This window comes from Bactrocera dorsalis, chromosome 5 (assembly GCF_023373825.1).
Source record: "Bactrocera dorsalis isolate Fly_Bdor chromosome 5, ASM2337382v1, whole genome shotgun sequence".
Classification (NCBI taxonomy): domain Eukaryota; kingdom Metazoa; phylum Arthropoda; class Insecta; order Diptera; family Tephritidae; genus Bactrocera; species Bactrocera dorsalis.
This window is the reverse complement of record NC_064307.1, coordinates 70193255-70214585: the sequence shown is the minus strand read 5'-3', so window position 1 is coordinate 70214585 and position 21331 is coordinate 70193255. Positions and strand designations below refer to the sequence as shown.

General features: G+C 39.0%; 2 protein-coding genes across 7 annotated transcripts in view; one reads left to right on the top strand and one right to left on the bottom strand.

Annotated features, from left to right (window-relative positions):
- The window catches only part of LOC105227202 (venom dipeptidyl peptidase 4), a 118829-nt gene that overhangs the window by 92056 nt on the left and 5442 nt on the right, over positions 1-21331 (bottom strand). For 3 of the 6 annotated variants that reach the window (XM_049459286.1, XM_049459287.1, XM_049459288.1), the window contains one exon: positions 4798-5373. In XM_049459286.1, the coding sequence (XP_049315243.1) occupies positions 4798-5226 (429 nt within the window). In that variant the 5' untranslated portion in view covers positions 5227-5373. Of the gene's footprint in view, positions 1-739; positions 3125-4797; positions 5374-21331 lie in introns of those variants that run through there. The other 3 variants (XM_049459285.1, XM_049459284.1, XM_011206433.4) reach the window with 3 other exon arrangements.
- On the top strand, positions 8450-20899 carry LOC105227199 (venom protease). Its single transcript, XM_049459289.1, has 3 exons — positions 8450-8737; positions 12022-13089; positions 19853-20899. Exons 2-3 carry the CDS (start codon positions 12566-12568, stop codon positions 20622-20624), a joined length of 1296 nt encoding a protein of 431 aa, XP_049315246.1. The 5' UTR covers positions 8450-8737; positions 12022-12565; the 3' UTR covers positions 20625-20899.

The following is a 21331-nucleotide window of genomic DNA, read 5'->3' as shown; positions in this document are numbered from 1 at the left end:
TATTGTTTATGAGTTCGCGAAGGCAAAATATGGAAATGCAGGAATGTGGTAAGCTATAACCACATATAATCATATTCATAATACATATGTATATGTGTATATATTAGATTTGCACATTTCTGCATTAATTATCAGTAGTATAAATGCGATAGTATACAGATTCCTAACGTAAAATATAACCAGATTCCTAACTTAAAATATAACCAATCTGAAAAAAATTATTAAAAAACATTATTTTCTGAGACAATTGAATGTCTTAAGAGAATCAACTATTTTTGCAAAATGGTAGTATTTTCTATTCTCCAATTTTAAAAAATTTCATAAAAAAATTTAAAAAAATATTTCAAAATTGTAACCAATTTTTTCAAAATATTCGCTGACTGTGCGCTATTTTTCAATTCTAAAACAATTTATTAAAATTAAAAAAAAAATTAAAATCGTTTCAAAAATATTTGAAAAAAACTTAAAATTTTTAAACCTTTTTCAAGCATTTTTCTACTGAAAATTTATTTCGGATTTGAAGAAAAATCACGATTTTTGCGAAAAGTAGGCGAAGTCAATATTTGCTTAGACACCTTGCTATAAATTCACCACAAAGCAGCACTTTCAATATCCACTTCATTAAGCCAAAATATACTTAGAAAAAGAAAAAATGATAAGCACAAAAATCACTGTCCCCTTGGGTAAAGGCGAAAAGGCACCGCAAATATGCAAACTCATAAATAACGCCGAAACTCACCATTCGTTGCGGGCGAAGAAGTGCATACGCAGATCATCACTTTGCAGGCGCAGGCAGTGAGGTTACGCAGAAAACCAATCGGCTACGCTTTTCAATATAAGCGGCACTCTTTGACGTAGCGTACGCCGACGTACCCAAGCAGTTTGGCGAAGCGGAGGAGGTGACTTCACCAAAATACCGGTATTTTGCGCGTAGGAAGCAAGGAAGTGGACGCAGAGTAAACGCAGGTAAGCGTTTAATACTGCGCTGTTGTTGTTATTGGCAGGCAGTCGAAAGCTGCAGGCAGTTTATAGGCTGGAGTTGGAGTTGGTCAGTTTCGAGTTTGGAGTATTTGGAGTTGTCGAGCCCAGCTGCGCTGCTGCTAGTTGTTTAACTTCTTATTGTTGTTCCTGCTTTACTTATTGCACCCACTTTTCTTGTTGTTATTGTTCACACGTCCTGCACTACAATGCTAATTGCGAATTTTCGACGCTCTAGCGGCTAGTGTGTCCAATTTTGTGACAAAGGCTGTACACACCGAGTTCTTGTTGTTGAGTAGCGCCGCTGGACAGAGTGGCGGCTAAGTCCAAGCGGTTTGTAACTTGCTATTGTGTGTATGTGTCAACGAAAAACTGGACTTTTTTCTCGTGTGCTAAGCCGTAAGTATTTCGGCAACAACAAAATGCGTGGCGAAAATAAAAGACTGTTAAAGCGGTGCAATACAAAAACAAGCGCTTGTTGGAAAAATGCAGTACACTGGAATTTCTAGCACTATTTGGCTTAAGGTAAATGAACTCTTAAGCTTGTAATTTACACGCGTCAAGGAAATTATTTGATTTTTGGTAATTTTTTTAAAATAATTTTTTTAATAATTATTACTCTTTTAGTGATATTTTCTTTATAATAATTATTTTTTTTTAATAATAATTTGTTTTAAATTTTTTTTTATAAATTATTATTTTTTTATTTATTTTTTACTTTTTTCTTCTTCAATTTGAAAATTTGGCACTTTTTCTAAGCATCTAACTTGGGTTTCAAACACTTTTAATACAATTTATTTCTTAACGAAAAGAAACTATACTTTGGAGTTACCGTTGCAACGACAATAACAATTTGTACGTAGTAAACTTTTACAAAAACAATATGTGCACATAAGTTTTCACTTTCACGAATTTCGAGTCGTCAGTATTTTAGCGACCACAAAAGTATTTGAAAAACAAAGAAAAATCACAAGACAAATAATACAATTTGCTCACAAAACAATATTAAGGGACGTCCCAGTCGTTTGTAGCAAAGCATTTAGTAACCACAAATTAGCCAATGTTTAGTCACTGTGTCATTTCATCAAATCGAAAAATAATCAAAAATAAATTTAAATAAATAAAGTAAAATCGCGTAATTGGAAAGAAAGTGCTTTCGTTGCCACAACACGCGCGCACCCAGCCAATGCTGTTTCGTATCGACGACCGAACCAAGGGATAGAACGAGCAGAAAGCAACCGTCGTTGGCGAAGATTTTGCTTAGACTGAAACGTACAGTGCAAATCGAATGGAACGCCACCAACAGCATACGGCATAGACGACCGGATTTGGCTGACGACTGGCTGGAGTCTGTCGTGTAAGTGCCAAAATCATGGCCCCACCACGCACACAGCCGCACGCTCGACTCGCGCGCGCAATAACAAACAACAAAACAAAACGCCAGCGTAGCGCTCACACAAATGAGAAGGCGTGCGTAGAGGCGGCCAAAGGCAAAAACGAGGCAGCCAAGTAGTGTAGCAATAAATACGCCAAACAACAGTTAATAGCGAAAGTCAGACACAAGGTGTAATGCAGAAAAATGCCAATGTTCACAGAGTTACACACGCCCGTATGAACTCCGGCCAGCGCCGCTTTGTCACATACGACAATACGACTACCTAGTCAAAATAGCTCCCTGCTCTCACACACACAGTAACACTTTATTTGTCGGCATTTTCACTTCTGTCGCTGCTTCTCGTTTACGTACCGGTTAAGCAAAACACGGAAATAGCGATAAATATACGGTGAAAAGCGCACGAGCGAAGACGCGTGCTCCAACCGTGACGTAATGTGTGTAGGGACAGCGCGCGTTGGACATGAGTGCGGCGAGCGTAGAGAGTAACTGTGCGCGTAACAGGTGGTTCGAGTAGACAGAGAGCGCGTTAACAGCGCTATGGAGCTGTGCTCGCAGTTACCGCTGTTGACTTTTACTCTGTGTAAGGCGCAAAGCTTTGTTGTTTACGCTTGAAAGCTCTGAAACAGCTGTTTGACAAGTATTCCATACAGTGGGCTGAACATAACAGTATACTGCTTAAATTTTTATTATTGAATATTTAAAAATTTTAATAGATACAATTTTTGGTCAAGGTAGGAGTAATAATACCTTTTAAATAACGATATTTTTAATTTCGTAAACAGTAATTCAGGTTTGGTTGGTAAAAATCACGCGTCGAACCCTCCCCGAAGGTGCCGAATGGTAATAAATACCACAGTAACATGATGTAGGCAGAGACGGGCTGGTAACAGTTCGCCCCTGTTGTAGTTGTGCGATATCTACATCGTAGCTAAGGCCTGACTTCTTATATAGTTGTTCCTAATGTGGTTGGGGGGGCACAGAAAGGGCTGAATCAAGGTGTGGTGCGATTAAAACCTTGGGTAGCTCATTGGTTCTACACAGCAGTTGCAGGGTTGGCAGGTTTCTTCAATTATTGGAGTGCGGTGCATTCCGACTTCCTTCCGACCGGCTAAACTGTCAACAAGGAATACTATTTGAGTGTTATGCATCGTTTGCGCGGAACAATTCGTAAAAGGATGACAGAATTATGGTCCGACATCTTTTGGTTTTTGCATCACGACAATGTCGTCGCATTCTACATTGATTCTTCGTGTGGTTTTCGCCAAATTTAAACCCAATATCTATCAGAGTATTCGCCTGATTTAGCTCCGTGTGACTTCTGACTATTTAGCAAACTCAAACGAGAAAGCAGGAAAGTATGGACCACTGGGAATGGCATAATAACACAAGCTGGAGTGCTACCAGGTCTCTGTCTAATTGACAGATATCTCAATAGGCTAGGAACACCATATAACGACTCTTGTAGAAGCTGTCAGGAAGTAGATTTTCGTACTGATGAACTTCATCGGCCGCAAGGGGTGATTCAGAGAGGCGACAATAAAGTGTAAGGAGGTTAGTCCCGGTGGTTTCACAATAGGCCTCCTAAAGACCAAACCCTTTGTTGGTTACTTACTAATCGCTTAATTAGTTCTTGGCAATAATTAAAGAGAGAGAGGGAAAGAGCAGAGAGAAACATGAGAGGGAAAGATATAGAGGGTGTGAAAGAGAGATAGAGTTGTATAGAGGGATAGGATATCAATTTAAAAACTACTGAGAGCGATCGCAAAGTTAAGATATTTTCTACTGCTCTAATTCGACATAAAGTCGTGGAGTTTAAAGAGATTAACCAGCTTTTACACTAAATTATAAACTAAATTATGTTTCTAAACAAGAAAAAGTCAAAAATTAAGATTTTGAAGCTTTCAAAATCCGTAAATATTTAAACCCCGGCAGTATTCATTGCACACTATCTTAACAGAGTGACGTAACATATCTCTATATCTCGCGTGTTTGTAATACAAATGCAATAAAATAATATATCTACGATAAACTCCAAGCAATTACACGAGTAATTTAAATTCCAAACATTGATGTATCAAATGGCCACAAGCCCATGAATGCATAACAACGGGGAGTGAGGAGTTTCAAAGCAATTTAATGGAACTTTATGGCGCTGAAAGAGATCCGCAAAACTATCACTTTCGAAATTTACTACACATTCACATATGCAGATATGTAGATTTGTATTTATACGCAAGTATTTCAGTTATTTGCAGTTTTGCACCTTTTATACCGAACTGAATTCCAATTTTTCTGTTAATTATGGAGCAGACGCGTTTTGCATAGACAATTCCCAGCCAAGCGCCAGGCGCACCAACAATTTTTATTTTTTCTTTATCTACATATGAAACAGCGAGAAATAATTGCAAATTTTTCGCACTTACCGTACGTCCTTCATCGAAGGCATCGCGCATCGAATAACCGCCGCGGCGTCCCATTTTTCTGCGCACTTTCCTTTTGGAAGGCGACGCACTGCTGCTGCGCGTCGGAAAGAGATCCTCCTCACTACTGCTGTCACTCACGCTGACGCTCAGATAGTTATTGTTGTTTTTACTGTTAGCACCCGCGCCTGCTTCGGGATCACCTTGCTGCAGTGCGCTGTAATTAACCGACTGAAAGCGATTGATACGCGTTCCCAAGGTGCCGAGTAGACCACCAGCGCCAACGGCACTGCCAACTGCTTTTATTGTTGGTGTTCGCTTATTGCGCGCCACACCGCCACCTGGTCGTCGCGTGCTGCCGCCCTGCGCTGCGTTGACTTTATCTGCTCGAGTAGTGGCGTGTGTGTGCGGTATCTCCAATCGGGTACTCATCACTGTTTCAAATTGCAATTAGTGTTCGTGGTGCATGCGCGTTTCACTGGATCGAGGGAACTTCGTCGTTTTGTTATTATTCTTCTGTTTGCGTTTGTGTTTGTTTAATTTTAGGTTAGGTGTGAATTTTTTGAGTTTGTCTGAGATCTGAAATGCAAGAAATATGGAAAGTATATTATTATTTAGACATATACACCAGTTTTGAATTTAGAGTAAAGTGAAAAACAGTCTGTTATTGGCGCAACTCTATCGCTCAAGTAAGGAACTGCAAACTGAAGTTGACTTCGAAAATTCAAAAGTTGTCAAATTTGTACATTTGAAATTCAGAAAAACAGCGAGTACATATACACTAGAGTGGGTCGGATTTTTTTCTCTAAAATCGTATAGGTGGGAATTGCTCTACGGATCATTCTGAATAGCTTTGCTGAAAGGACTATGGGTCTAAAATCAGTTTCAAGTCAGCGATTTTTAAGGCGAAGTTAAAAAAATCTGAATAATCGGTTTTATGGGAGATATATCAAACAGTAGTCCGGTTTGGCCGATTCCAACAAATGTTCAATAGAATATCAAAATACATCTACGTGTTAATTTCCATACGGATATCACAAAGATTGACGAACAAATTGTTGTTTCTGACCCATAATCTCTAAAGCAAAGTTGTTCAGAAAGATCCATAGAATATCTCCCGCATACGCGATTTTTCCGTTTATTGGTTTCCTGTAAATCGACCCGCTCTAATATACATCCATTAATACCAATATAAAGTACTTATTTCTTTTTACACACTTAGGCAAGTACCTTCGTGAGCCTTTCACTGACGAATAAATGCATTTTTACATACACACATGCGGTAAAAGGCGTATCCAATATCCACTTATAAAGCGGGCATTCCATAAACCGAAACCTGTCGGGTTAATTTCACTCATTTCTTTTCCATTCTGTGTAAAGGTAAGGAATGCAGGAGAAATGACATCAAAGGTTTTGCTGTTTATGACCTTTGCGGTCTCCTTTGCCAGAATGAGTGATACTTTCGCAAGCTGGAAGCATTTCTTAGTTAGATATATGTAATTGTAATTGTGGTACTGTTTGGTTCTTTCGCAAGAATCTAGTGTGTCTAATATAACCAGGGATCCAAAAGTCTGTAGTATCTTTGCCGAATGTGCCATCTCTCATTTCATCGAAACTTCTAAGCTTCTGCGCATATCCGAAATACCTCTGTTTAATCAGAAAGTCGCATGTCCATTACTTCCAATTCCAATCTAAAAGTAGATCACAGGGTTGCTTTTGCGCGAACTTACAGATTCAGTTCTGTATATAGTGGGTTATATTAGATTAAAGTTGCGGAATGCACGCCTGTGATCTTTTGTGCCCTCTCCTATTAACATCGCATTAACACATCTCTTCGTTTAACCCAGTTAATCTATTTGACACATTCTCTCATCTGTAGCAGTAGCCTTAAGTTACATCCATATCAAACTCGTCTGGACGCCTGGACATAGCGGAATTGTCCGAGAATTGGAACGTAAAAGGTCCATGGAACTATTAAGATAAGATAAATGGATGAGAATAGGATTAGAAGGTGTTCTAGAATATCAGGCTCCATGGAACTACCCGCTATTAGCAAGGTCCCATGACCCCAGTGATAGGTGTCCTAATGGGATACTGTCCATTTGGCACTCAAGCGGAGAGGCTCAAGATTTAGGAAGACGCAACTTGTCAAAGTAGCCGGGAGGAAGATGAGTTGGAAACTCATCTAGACACTTTGCCTTTCACCGTCCAGCTTTTGCCAAATTAAAACCAAAATCAGCTTGGTTTGCCATACTCTTTAGAAACTCCCATTAGCCGTCTCAAGAAATTTTTACGGACACTAGGCGTTTTGTCGATATGCGACTGAGTTTTGAGGAAGTTCTGAAGTTCTAAGATTTCGGGGATCACGACGAATAGACGACCATAAATATTCAAGAGGGATTATTCGTGACTTCGCGGATAATCAGCCTACTTAACTAACCTAAACTAATCTACGCAGTATGAAAATACAAGGCTATCCAATAGTTCAAGTTAGGCTAGGTCTAAAAAATATGAGGCTAAACCACACGTAACTCTCATAATATATTTATGCCTGTCTTTGATCGATTCGATCTTTAAAGAAACTCTTAAATCCATATTTTTGCTTGAAAATTTCTCGCAGTGTATTAGAACAGTGTTTTGTTAGCTCGACTAACGTCAGCCAAGCGTAAAACCTATTAGCATAAACTGACCATTTGCACCGCCTGCCAGCCACACAAGCTGGACGCATAAACGACAATGTTACACAGCCAAAGATATGCACAGATACACTTATAAAGACACTAGTGTGTAGGTGCGCATACGTCTGCAACGCCGCCAGAGCAGTCGTAGAACAACAGCACAACAAAAACAATAAGGTATCAGCATGTAAGCAGCAACAATGAAAGCCAGCAATCAGCGCCATGAACAAGCAAACAAACAGTCAAACAAGCCGCTAACCAAACTCAACTTGACTCGGAAGATTTGTGGCTGACCAACTAACTAACTAACCACGCGACTGGCTACATGACTAACAAAGTAAATAACTAAAAGCTAAATAAATGGCTGAGAAGAGCGCAGTTAAGCACACGCAGCCAAGAAAGAGTCGCAGAGACTTTCTTTGAGCGCACGCATTGCTGTGCGCATGTGTAAAGTGTTCTAAACGCTGATGGGCCGCCGCGGAGACCATACATGCATAAGCCCACTGTGTATGTACATATGTGGAGGCGAATTAACGCAGCGACGAACGTAATGCAGATGAGGATGAGCACAAAGCAGCGGTTGATGGAGACGAAAGTGCCGGAAAGCTGCGGAAAGTCAAAGCCTCGGCCAAGACGGTAGCTAATCGTACGTGAAACAAGTGCAAAAATTTGCTTGTAGGTGCAAGGGAGCGGTGGTGGGCGTGTGTGTGGTGAGCTTGTTAGTTGTGGCTTGCCGAACGCTTGCAGTTTTGCCTCTTTGGCCGCGAATCAATTACAAAACAATGCGTGCGGAATTGGGAAAACGTCGCCAACAATGCCAGCGGCGACGGCAACGGCAGTGCCAACAGTAACAGCAACAACAATAAGAGTAACAACAGCAACAATAGCAGTAACAACAACAAGAGGAAAAACAACAAAAAGAAGAACAACAGCAACAACAACAATAACGCTGAAATCAACAGCAACAACATTCAGTGACAGCAGCGCACTTGGGCAGCGTCATTGGCAGCGCACGCAGTCGCGGCCATGGCGTATCGAACACCAAACCCCACAGTCAGTATCTTTGAAGACTTTCGCGCGAAATGTTGTGCCGGTGATAGCAGCTGTAGCTCAAAAACATACACAAATATATACAAACTTAAAACAACACATTAAAAGTGACAAGAAAATATTTCAGTGAACGCGCCTTCAGTGAACGTGCGCAGGCGTAAAAGGGTGCGCGTGTTTCGTATGCGATTTTAAAGCGACGTGATTAAAATAAAAAGGTGATTTGTTGCGTCAAGTCATTAAAAAACAAAAAAAAGAACAACAAAAAATTCAAAAAAAAAGACTAACACCCGCTACAGTTTTTTTACGCGCATGCGCGTGGTGGCTCATAAATAACAGTGTTTTAATTTCACATTTTTCAAACGTAACTCATTTATTTGAAGAACTCACGCGTTTATGCCAACAAAAAGTGTGCCAACACAACAACAACAATGCAATAAATACTAAAAAATTACAAAATATGATTTAATTTTATCTCGTCGATTTATCTGGCCCCAATTGGCGACACATTAAGCGTGTGTTCTTTTATTTTTGCTTTTATGTTTATTTTTGTCAGCTGTGAATTTGGGTTAATACTAACCAAAATAACTACAAACACACATCATTTAGTTTTGGTGTGTAAAATCGTTCTCAGTCAAGTGAAACAACAATTTTAATATTTGCATATATTATTGCGTCTATACAAAGTACCGTTTTGTCGTCAGTCTGCCGCGCTTCACTTGGTCGTGATTGCAGCGTGTGATTTATGACACTCAAACACAGCATCTCAATATGAAAATTCGTGTGTTTTTTTTTTATGGACACAAAGTCATTGCCAATAGACAAAATGTTGTGGTAACAAGTGGAAGAGTAATAGCTTGGAGCGCCCATAACAATAAAGTGGTGCTTGTTGGACATAATAAATGTTTTGTGCTAAGAATTACATAAAAGAAAAATAGATTAGGCAATCAAAGCCGTATTGGTTAGCATTTAGGTAGCACAGAAATTGCAATTAAAGAGTTGAACCCACTGATTCTTTTTTAATTTTTTGTTTTGGATTTAGATGTTGGAGATTGGAGGTTTAGAAATTGATTTTTTTTAATTTTTCGTTTCGAGTTTACAGGTTAAAGATTTCAGTTTTATGTCTACAGTCTGTATAATTTGTAGTTTTATTATTCCCTAAAGCTTTAATTATTTGCGAATTCTTAAAAAATATCCATGAAATAAATCTATCGGACTTTTTTCTTTAATTTACAATCTAATAGTCCAAAATATCGTGAAATTTCGTTCAAAAAAAATTATTTTTGTATGTATAGTTATGTACATAAGACTTAATAAATTCCCTCTATACTACGTTAGTATACTTTTGAAATTTTTGATTCCCTTTGTTGTTAAAAGAGATAAAAACTCTGGCATTATATTTTAAGTTTGAGGTGTGTTTACGTTAAGGGATTACATGGGTTTACGGGTTTCAAAAAATCTAATTTTTTATTGTTTTATTAAATTCTACAACACCTCTAGAATATGGTCCTAAAGTCTTTCAAGTTGATCCGAGTAATAGTTTCGAATACACAGCCTTGAGAACTTGTGCGCTCGAGGCTAGCTAGGCTAGGCTAAGTGCGCCGTCTTTAAACATGTTTTCCTCGAAAGTGTTCTTTCAATTCGATTTCCAAGATTTCTCGCAAACTTTTCAACCGAACTTAATGATATTTTACACAGGTTTTCAAGATATAGTTTATGAGGTGTTTAAACAAAAAACATTGAAATTTTTTTCACCAAAATTTTGATTTTCTTTTTTCAAAAAATGTCTCCCAAAAAACAATTTTCACATTCTTATTCCCTGGTTTAAGGCCTAAATTTTAATTAAATTACCTATTTTTTAATTCATATCATGCTCTCAGAAATTTTATTGTCAATGCAGAGGCACGACAAATTGCCGGAAATGCCGTTGTAATGGCTGGGTCGTTATTGAATATTTTCCTTTGAAAATTTCATAAATTAGCTATAAAATAATAACAATAATAAGTTTGGATATAATATTTGATTATTTTTATGAAAAAAGAATTATTGAAAATAAGCTGTTTCCTGCTCGAGGAAACCCATTTTATTCCTTAAGGAGAAAGTCGAGAAAATCGATTTTTTTATTATCTTAATCGACAGTTACCTGTTCTACGAAATTATTTAAAAAAATCTTAAGCTGATCTTAAAAATTGTGGAGGATATGTCACTTGAATGCGGTTGCCACCGAGCTCTTAATCGAAAATGTTTGTAAAACACCCAAGTATTTTTTGAAGCCTCATTTTCATGGAATAATCAAATTTTTTGGAGATCATAGTCTATCTAGCATAAAAAAATCCAACGCGACTTAAAGTAAGACTCACTAAATAATGATTTGAAACCTTAAGCTGCTATTTAGGGTTAAAAAAGTATTCAAGGAATGTATACCAAATTCCATTATTTTTTTTTTCTAGCACAGTCTATAACCTCATCTCCAGATTGATGACTATGAAAAATTCTCATTAAAAGAATTACCAATTTTTATAAACAATCATATAGAAGAAATTTTATATGGCTCAACCGAATTATACCCTCTTTCCCAAACTCATCGAAGAAATTCGCTTCTTGGAACACCAGTTTATTGAAGTCGATGATAGTATCTAGCTAACCTGCTGTTAAACACGGATTGGCAATCAAATCAAAAAATGTAGCATACTATTATAAGATAAGAGTTGCTTGGATCAAAGATTGGTTAGAATTAGTGGAAGTTATAACAAAACAAGAAAAAAAAGTATTTCTTACAAGAATTTTGATAGTTCAGTTTGTATGGCAACTATATGATTTAGTGATCCGATCAGAACAATTGCAACATTGTCTTAGATAATAACTTATGCCAAATTCTGTGAAGATACCTCACCAAATATAAAAAAATGTACATACAAACACGTGATTCCGATTGTTCAGGTTGTATGGTAGCTATAGTGGTCCGATAGCAGTGGTTTCAACAAATGAGCAGCTTCTTGCAGAGGAAAGAACTCGTAAAGATTTCAGATCGATACTTCAATAACAAAGGGACTAATTCGCGTATGTGAAAACGACTATCCGACGGACATGGCAAATGACTAAGTTCGATCATTTATATATATACATATTTTTTTTATAGGGTCCCCTACGTTTCATTTTAGGTATTAAAAATTTAATTGCAAACTTAGTATATGCTGTTCAGGATATAATTATCAAAACAATATGTTATAGATAGTAATAGGGTATAAACCAAGTAGGAATATTAACCGAAACGTAAGAAAAAAAAAAAATTTTTAATAAAATGAGCAAAACAAAGAGACTTCCGCATATTAAAAAGGTTATTTACTTTTTCAGAGGTGAATAAAAATAGTTAGTTAGTAATAGGGTATAAATCAGGTAGAAATATTAACCAAAACGTCAAAAAAAATATATTAAACATGGAAAAGAAAAATCTAGAAGACTTCCATGTATTATGAAAATAAGCAAATACTAATATTTTCAGAGCTGAATAAAAGTAATTATATAAAGAAAACGGTAATTGTGTTAAGCACCAATCCACTTTGAAACTGTAAAAATATATTTAAGTACTTAACTGATTGAAAGTCACAGTCGGCGAAACAAGTAAATAAGGCATAAGCTAATTCACGCGCTGTCAAGTGCATACAAATCAACAGTTAATCGCATGTCTTGCCACAATTAGTGGCATGCAATCAAAGCCGCACGGCGGCTAGAACAATAAGAAAACCGTTCGAAACAAAATTGCGGAATGCAAAAAAGCTGAAACTGAAGCACTTAAGCAGTAATAAACACAAAAGCAACTAGAAAAAAATAACATTACAATAACAAAATAACGAAAATAACATTGCCAACAAATTGCTAAAAAAAAATCAGTGCAACAACAACAATCACCATAAAAGCCAGCAGCTAAACACCACGCGTACATATTAAGTGCATTTAAAAGCAACTAAACACTACTAATTGCATAATCATTAATACATAAATACACACTTCAACGTGCCACTGATTGCGCGCCAGTTGCCGTGTGTATGTGTGTGTCGCACATCGCTGCATGTGTTGCATATAGCAAAATGCTCAAAATGTGCCACTTACGTCAAACGCAATTTATTCTAATAATAATTTCCTGCCTACTGTTGCACGTCACAACAACAGCAACAACAACAACGACAACGAAAGACACATCGACAGCGGCCTTAAAAAATGGCAAAACAACAGCACTCGCTGATGTTGCAACAGCAGGCGCGTCGCCCACTGTCGCCGCAGCTAACGTGATTCCCGGAAAATATCATGCCTACACACAGCATGCGCAGCAGCCGAAGAAGCTGCATGTGTCGGCCAAAGCAGCGCACCAAACGCCATCGCAGCAACAGCAACACTATCAGCAGCAGCAGCAGCGGCAGCAACGTGTGGACGCTGTCAAACCTGTCGCGATTCCCAGCAGCAAGCTGAATCCCATCAGAAATTGGTTTGGCATATTTAATCGGAACAACGCACAGGCGACAACGGCCGCCGCGACGGCGCATGACACGGCGACAACAACATGCAATTGCAGGTATGTACTTATATATATGGATATGTATATATGTGTGTGCTGTCATTAATACACTTAGTAGCATATATTTAAATGGTATTATTTTATGCATGTATGTGTGTGTGCATATATGGCACAAGTCGGCAGACAAGCCAAACAACCGACATGCCAACACTTATTTATCCCAACGCCAGCAAATTGGCAACTCACGCTCGTCTCTTGCTCTAGCTTGGCTGCTTGCAGGAAGTCCACCGCCAAGTGGCTTTGCCGTTTTTCTTCCACTTTTTTCTCTGGAGTTCTTGCATATTTTCGTATTATCGTCACCATCAAGCCATCAGCAGCATCATCATTCTCAACGCAATCAGGTGCACGACAGCTTTGTCTTTGTCATCTTCGAGTGCAGCACTCGGTTGCACACGCAACATAACTGTTACGCGTTTTAAATGCCAATGCACCGCCTCAAATGTCCAGATGTGCATGCACTGACACACTTTTATATATTCTCCAAGTGTTTCTCAAGCAAAGACACTATTAGTTGGCTGCCAGGAAGCGAATTTTTGACATAACTGCTTAATGACGTGTGTCAATAAAAATTGTTAAAGTGTTGTAGAACTGTTAAGTATGCCAGGAATTGACAGTTGAAATTGCTGAGCGACAGTTGAAGTTGCTGGGGAAGGATATTCTTCATATCACCAATCAAACTTCTTCTTTTTTTATTGCCATAGACAGTTTAGAGTGTACGACTGAAGTTGTTCTTCCTTTTCGCTGTTTGAGGTCAATTGGTGATACCAAGTGCAGCCAGATCCTTCTTCGCCCGACCTTTCCAAAGGAGTTTAGGTCTTCCACTTCTTCTGCTTCCCCTAGCGGGTACCGCGTCTAATACTTTCAGAGCTGAAGTGTTTTTTTTCATTCATTCGGACGACATGACCTATTAAACGTAGCCACTGTCTCTTCATTCGCTGAACCATGTCAAAGTTGTCGTATATCTGGTACAGCTCATCGTTCTATCGATTGCGGTTTCCGACATTGCCAATGCGCAAAGGACCATAAATCCTCCGCAGAACCTTTGTTGTCATCGTCCATGCCTCTGCACTATATAGCGGGGTGATGATAGCAGTAGATTGATGAAGTCGCACGATAGAGAGTCACCTTGTCTGAAACCTCGTTTGATATCATACACCACGCAGAAGTTCTTCGCTAACCGAGGCTTGTTCCTACAAGTTCGATGGAACATCTGAAAATGTAAGCTCACAAGTGTTTTAGCGTGGATCTCGCAAACGTGAGACAATCGAAAATGAAGTCCTGAGATTATTTCAACTAATCTACTTCCATACAGTTTCTGCAGCAGGCGTCGGGTAAGATTCTCAACATTACATCATAATCGCCAAATAGAACGCCCACAACTAGAGTGAGGCAAAGAGCTCACAAGATCACTTACGAACGGTCTTGGGCTGGAAGGGTCTTCCGACAACTCATGAACCGATGGTAGCGCAGCGCTGGCCAAGTTCCCGCGAAGCCCAGCGAACCAGTAGTAGAAGACACCGACCCGTTCCTATTTTACTGATAGCGGGTCTAGGGTACTCTTCCTTGCCCGCTCATCAGCTTAACAGTTGCCCGCGAATTCGCTGCGGCATCGCACCCTTACTTGTCTTATCACAAAGCGATTTATCAGCCGTGAACTCACGGTTAATGGGTTCAAGGCTAGTAGCGCCGTGCTTTTATTAAGGTGAATGTTTACTTCTCTGATTGTCTTACTTTCCTTTCTTAAAGAAAACTCCTTCTCCGACTTCCTTGCGGGCTTTGAGCCTCTACTCCAGTGACTTCTCGCAGTCCACAGACTTCTCGCCGGTATGTCAGCAGAGAGAAAGCCATCACGAGTGGCCTCTGCGACGCAGTGATCCAAGTTTTCTGGAATACAGTTGGAGTAGGAGAGAATTTCGGCGTGTCCTTGTTCGGTTTCCTTCATATATCCAGCTTCTCTGAAACTTAGAGCGCGTTTCGCAACATTGTGCCGACAATGTCCTATGTTATATTGGAATTATTCCTCTTCAAGCCACGTCCAATTTACTAGTTCGTCCAGTAACTGCACATTGATGTATGTATGTTCCTGAAATATGTTATACATCTCTCTTCACATACAATAAAGAACCATTTTCGTTATCTTCAAAGGGAATTGTAATAAATTTTATGACAATTGCCTTTTACTTAGCTAAATGAGTAAATATATGCTGTTCGCAATTTCCTACATTGTTTACGGTTTTTCCAACAGCCTACAGTGGCGGCCGTTGCATTGTTACGCGTACACGTTTGACGTGTTTTGTTTGCTCGTTAAAAGAGTAATTTATGCAACACAACAAGTGCGAAGATAAAAACTAATTTGCCCACATCACGTACTCGCGCCGACCGAACTAAGTCCGTCCTGGGAGTGAGCTGCAGTTCCACTTCCTGCTTGCAATGTTTGCCAAAGAAAAAGCGCACAGAATTGCATTAGAATGACAATCGGCTAAGCAAATAGTCTGAGCGGCATCAGGATTACTCACACACACATACGCCTGAAAACATACATGTGCATGTGTGTTGTTGGTTTATTGTTGTGTAGCTTTATAGTTTTTCTTGACACAACAACAGCGGGGTGCCTTACATTGTGCAATGTTGCGCAAGTGCCACACGACGCTGCGTGTTGCATGTGGCAAGTTGAGTTGCCTTTGAGCTGTTTGTTTGTTTGTTTGCTCCTATTGACAACACGACACAAATGTTGCTCTGCAACGCATGCATGCCGTTTAGTTATTTATGCCAAAGCAATAAAATAAATTACAACAACAACAGCAGCTGTTCTCCCAACCTGGCGCACATTCTTTGTTGAACTGCCGTTGCTGACGCAGCGTCTTCTTCAGCTGCAGCTTGAACTCGTTTAGCCATAATCGACTATCGAGTGTTGGCTTCAATCGCTAGATCCATCAATTCTGCTGAAGTATTACGTAAGCAGTCCACTTTGATGTTTTTGTTGTATGTGCTTTTCCTTATATGTGCGATTTTTATTGCTATGTGGATTGGTGTTGCATTATTGGAGTGTTTGAATGTTGCTTTACTTTGCTATTGTTGTTTATTTATCGAGTTGGATATTGGAAAGAAGCGGTATAAACGATTTTGCGATGGTCGCGAAGACTGAGGGATCCAGCGATATTCGCACTATTTAACAAACTAGTGAGCAACAACCATTGTGTTAGATTAAGTAAGGTTGTGTGCGAGGTTCTTCTAATATTCCGCGATGATTTGAAATACCCAGGATTTTGGCTACAAATTCGGCCCACGTATAATCTAGCTTAAGTCTCCCATAGCTTATAAAATGGATACGTTAGGTTACCAATTCCGAACCACGTATATTCTGACTTAATTCCGCCAGATCTAATAAATTGGTAGCGTGTCGGACATTCTGTATCGAAGCGGAGAGTTTAGGTCAAATGTTAGGAGAGGAATCCCACTCTAAGGCGTTTGTGAAACCATACGTTTGTGATACCTAAACTCCTTGGTTAAGATCAAGCTACCACATTCTTCTTCTTTACTGCTCCCACAGTATTTGACAAAACTGTGACTTACTACCACAACTGTGTGGGATTCTCTAATATTCCCTGATGATAAAAACTCCCGAAGAGCTTGGTTATCAATTGCGATCACAAGAATTGCGAAACACCAGTCGCTTGCGAATTCATAAATACCAACCTTTCTCCAGTTCATTGACTTTTAAGAAATAAAAACAAACGCTCAAAGAAAGCTCCTGTTTACTCTCATTTCAACACAAAGAAGTATAATTGAAGAAGAAGAGCAATCAATAAGCCGAACTAAGAAAAATCGACAAAAAAGAATTAGCCGACTGTGCTTGCCTTGAAAGGACTGTATATAGGTAACATTTGTTCATCTTCAAGAAAGAGCAGAAAAATATTAATTTTTCTTATTAAAAAAAACAAATGAAACCAAATACCGGTTTCTTGTGCGTTTTTGCACATGAAAGTGCTTAAGAGTGAAATAAAAATCAAGAAAAACCTCAAATGTGAATCACATTTTTTATACCCTAAACAGGGTATATTAAGTTTTTAAGACCTAGATGGGAGAAACAAGAACCTATACATATATAAATGATCAGCGTGATGAGCAGAAACGACTTAGACATGTCCGTCTGTCGGTCCGTTTATCCGTCTGTTGGTCCCTTATATGCCCAAACTAGACCCTCAATTGTTGAAATATCGATCTGAAATTTTGCACACGTTCTCTTCTGTCAAAAAAGCTGCTCATTTGAGCGTACCAGCGATAGCGGACCATATTATATAGCGGCCGTACAGACTGAACAATCGCAATCAAGTGTTTGTATGGAAAACTTTTTTAGTTGACGAGATATTTTTCCGAAATTTGGCGTGGATTATTTTCCAAGCCAACAATAAAATATCCAAACAAATGGTTCAAATCGGACCACTATATCATATAGCTGCCATACAAACTGACCGCTCAAATCGAGTTCTTGTACGAAAACTTGAATCTGTGCAGGGTATTATAGGTTCGGTGCAGCCGTAGTTAACGGTTCTGCTCGTTTTTGTTGTTTTTGTTCCAAGAAGCTCAATAATCGATGAGTAAAAGTGCGTTTACGCTTATTAATTTACCTTGTTTCTTGCTCTTTGACATTTTTTTTTAGTGTTTTTAGTTTTTTCTTATAATTTATGCAATTTGTTGCTTTAGTTCTGAAAGTTGTGCCACCACGTGAAACCAGTTTCGAAAACAATTTCAACTCGACCGACAACTTGTTATTAATATATGCATTAACAGATAGTATAAGAATCGAAGAGCAAACAACCAAAGCAGCTTTGACAAAGTGCAGAAGAACAAGCAAAGAGATGAGCTGAAATTAATATTTTAGTTTCATTAGCTCAATATAAAGTGAAATTGATATCGCCGCTACATAGTACAAGAGTATGGTACTCAAAATTTCTTTCTAAACATTTACCAACAACAAAAAGTATAGCAGAAAAAATCCCCTTCCTCTTATTATATGTATGTACTATAAAGCGCTTAATTCATTGCGCTGTAATTATTTCTATAAACAATTTAAATGTTTGAAATTCACTTTCAGTCTGTGCTGAGGCATCTCTCCAACAGCGTATTGACACACGCACACATGCACACAATTGCATAAATATGTATTTGCTTCGAAATTATGTTAATAGGCTATGTAGAGACGCCAGCACGCGTCGATTGCGGCTTTTGGCCTCGGGCAAGGTTTTAGCGTAGTTTTCACACTTAAGTGCGTGCTAAAGTGGCTTTGCGGCATAAATCCGACACTTACGCCGTGTACATAACATGGTTGTATTTGAGTAACATAATTTGCCACTTAATTGCAGAACAAGTGTTTCGCTGCAATTAATTCATTAAGTACATACAGACAAATACCTTGATTGCCTTAGTTGACAACTTCTTGTCTTTAAAGTATGATTTTATTGCTAACTTCAGTTTTAAGTGAAATTTAGTGAAATTTTTAATTATAAGCTGACGATTTTATTAAGAGAAACAATTAATTTTTATTAAGTTGAGTGATTAAGACTTAAACAATTACCTCTTGGGCTAACTAGTCAACTAACCGCATAGGTTAAAATATATATTATTTATCCAACAAAGAAAGATAGCTGATATACAGCTTTATCGATCAATATTCACTGAATAATGTGATCCTCTTTCTAGTTTTTGGTTTAAATTGGTTGAGAATTACAGAAACGTTTGAGCACTGAATAAAACAGCTTATAGTTTGTATTAACCATTGGCTTTGAAATCATTAAAGCCTCTTCAGCAAAGATAGTGTAAGAATGCCTGGATCTTTTAGTGGATATAACATCCTATTGCACGATAAACCTGCAATGGGTTCCATGACATAATCTTGTCCTGGTAGCTATGAAGTCGATTAACTAGTCAATTACACTCCGAAAAAGTGGAAATTTATATGACTTTGACTACTTGTAGATATTTAATCGACAAACTTATTATACTATATAGACCTGAGTCTCATTGCAGTCCCTTCCTTAACATGTCCAGCAAGCAGGCACGTATGGCAACCGAGGTGTTTCAGCCTTAGTCTAGGAAATGTAGGACAGTGGAGAAGAAAGAGTCTAAATGATTCCACCTTATATTCTTCGTTGCAACTTTGATAACTCTCTAAACATCTGAGTCCAGTTAGGCCTGTAAACCTTGCTAAGAGCTAGTAGTTCTATGTACAATGTACTTTCCACTCCAGGCTTGGCAGGTGGCTTTCGCAACCCCAGAAATGCTTGTTTCAGACCAAGACTTATTGAACTCGTTTTTACACTGTCAGCGAGCTCAAGACTCTGCTATCGGAATGGATGCATGCCTCCGTAAAAGCATCCGCGCTTGGTTGAAGTACATCGGCTGGTACCCTAATCGTTGCCACTTTTGTTTGAAGGACACTACAGTTGTCTTGCAGTCTGAAACAAGAGATGATTTAGAGCTCCCCTCTAACCTTCCGCTTGAGCTTCGATTCATCCGTGAAAAAACTCACTGTGTGTCTTCTCCAGCGATTCCGCCCCACCCGTTCTCTCGGAGGTATCAGGGAGGGCAAACTTATTCCTTGTACGTCAGTCCGGTACACATGTCATGCAAATATTTTTGATGGACGAACTTCAAGTAATTACGTCTGATATTAAACTATTTATGTATTCTCCTCACCAACTCAAAAACTTGTTTCTCTTTTAATAAATCTCTTTTAATTTTTTCTTTTCCTCACTTTTAGATGTGGCGAGCGCAATGATGAATCCCGCATAGTTGGCGGACAAACGGCCGGCGTTAGCGAATACCCATGGATGGCGCGTCTCAGCTACTTCAATCGTTTCTACTGCGGCGGCACACTCATCAATGACCGTTATGTACTCACCGCAGCGCATTGTGTCAAAGGTTTCATGTGGTTCATGATCAAAGTGACATTTGGCGAACACGATCGTTGCAATGACAAAGAGCGACCCGAGACACGCTTCGTGCTGCGCGCCTTCAGCCAGAAATTCAGCTTCTCCAATTTCGATAACGACATCGCTTTGCTGCGTCTCAACGATCGTGTGCCGATTACAAGCTTCATACGACCGATCTGTTTGCCACGCGCCTTCGAACGCAATGATCTCTTCATTGGCACCAAAGGCATAGCGACCGGTTGGGGCACACTGAAGGAGGATGGTAAACCATCGTGTCTGTTGCAAGAGGTGGAGGTGCCCGTGTTGGATAATGAACATTGTGTTGCACAAACGAATTACACACAAAAGATGATTACGAAGAATATGATGTGTGCCGGTTATCCGGGTGTGGGTGAGCGCGACTCTTGTCAGGGTGACTCGGGTGGGCCGCTGGTGCGTATGCGTCCCGATGATAAACGCTTCGAGCAGATCGGTATTGTGTCGTGGGGTAACGGTTGTGCCCGACCCAACTATCCGGGTGTGTATACACGCGTCACCAAATATTTGGACTGGATAATGGAAAATTCTAGAGATGGCTGCTTTTGCGATGAGGACGATTGAGGCGTTGGTTGTGATGGTTTATGTGGGCGTGGTCGGGTTCGAACTGAGTGTAGTGAAAAGAGTTTTTATATTTAACAGATTAATATTTTGATAATATTTTGGGGGGGCTCACGCAGTATGGAAATGAGATTTCTTAGGGTTGGTTTTGATTTTGCCAAAATCAAATGAGTGTTGGCTTATAAAGTAGTCGATTATTTTGTACTAAATTAATATAATTTTTTGTATTCTTATATGTAATGTATAACGCATATATAAATAAACAAATAGTGAAAGTATTTTACATATTCATAATATACATATTTTTGTAAAGCAGTCTTGCAAATTCACCGAAGCCGGAGAATCTTATTTCGACCAGTTTGACGTTTTCTGCTCCGAGGGTTCTTGAACTTGTAAAACAGCCTTAGGACATGAGGTCATTCGAAGAAGACTAACAAATTGACCGAAACCGGAGGATCTTAAATCGACCAGTGTGACGTTTTCTTCCCCGAAAATTCATGAGCTTGTAAAACAGTCTTATGGAATGATGTAATCCTGAGAAAAGCTGAGCAGCCTTAGGACACAAAGTGATCTTAAGAAGACTAATTCTGTCCTCAAAAATTTGTGAGCGTGCAGTTTTTCCTACTGGGTTACCATAATTATGTCACAGTCGATTGTAGTGAAAGATCGACGCACCAATAATTAGCCGAGGCATGCGAAGGAAAAGCAAC

Coding starts and splice junctions, on each gene's coding strand:
- LOC105227199 (XM_049459289.1), top strand. CDS start 12,566: ATGTGTGTGTCGCACATCGCTGCATGTGTTGCATATAGCAAAATGCTC. Junction 13,090..19,852: donor ACAACAACATGCAATTGCAG/GTATGTACTTAT, acceptor CCTCACTTTTAG/ATGTGGCGAGCGCAATGATG.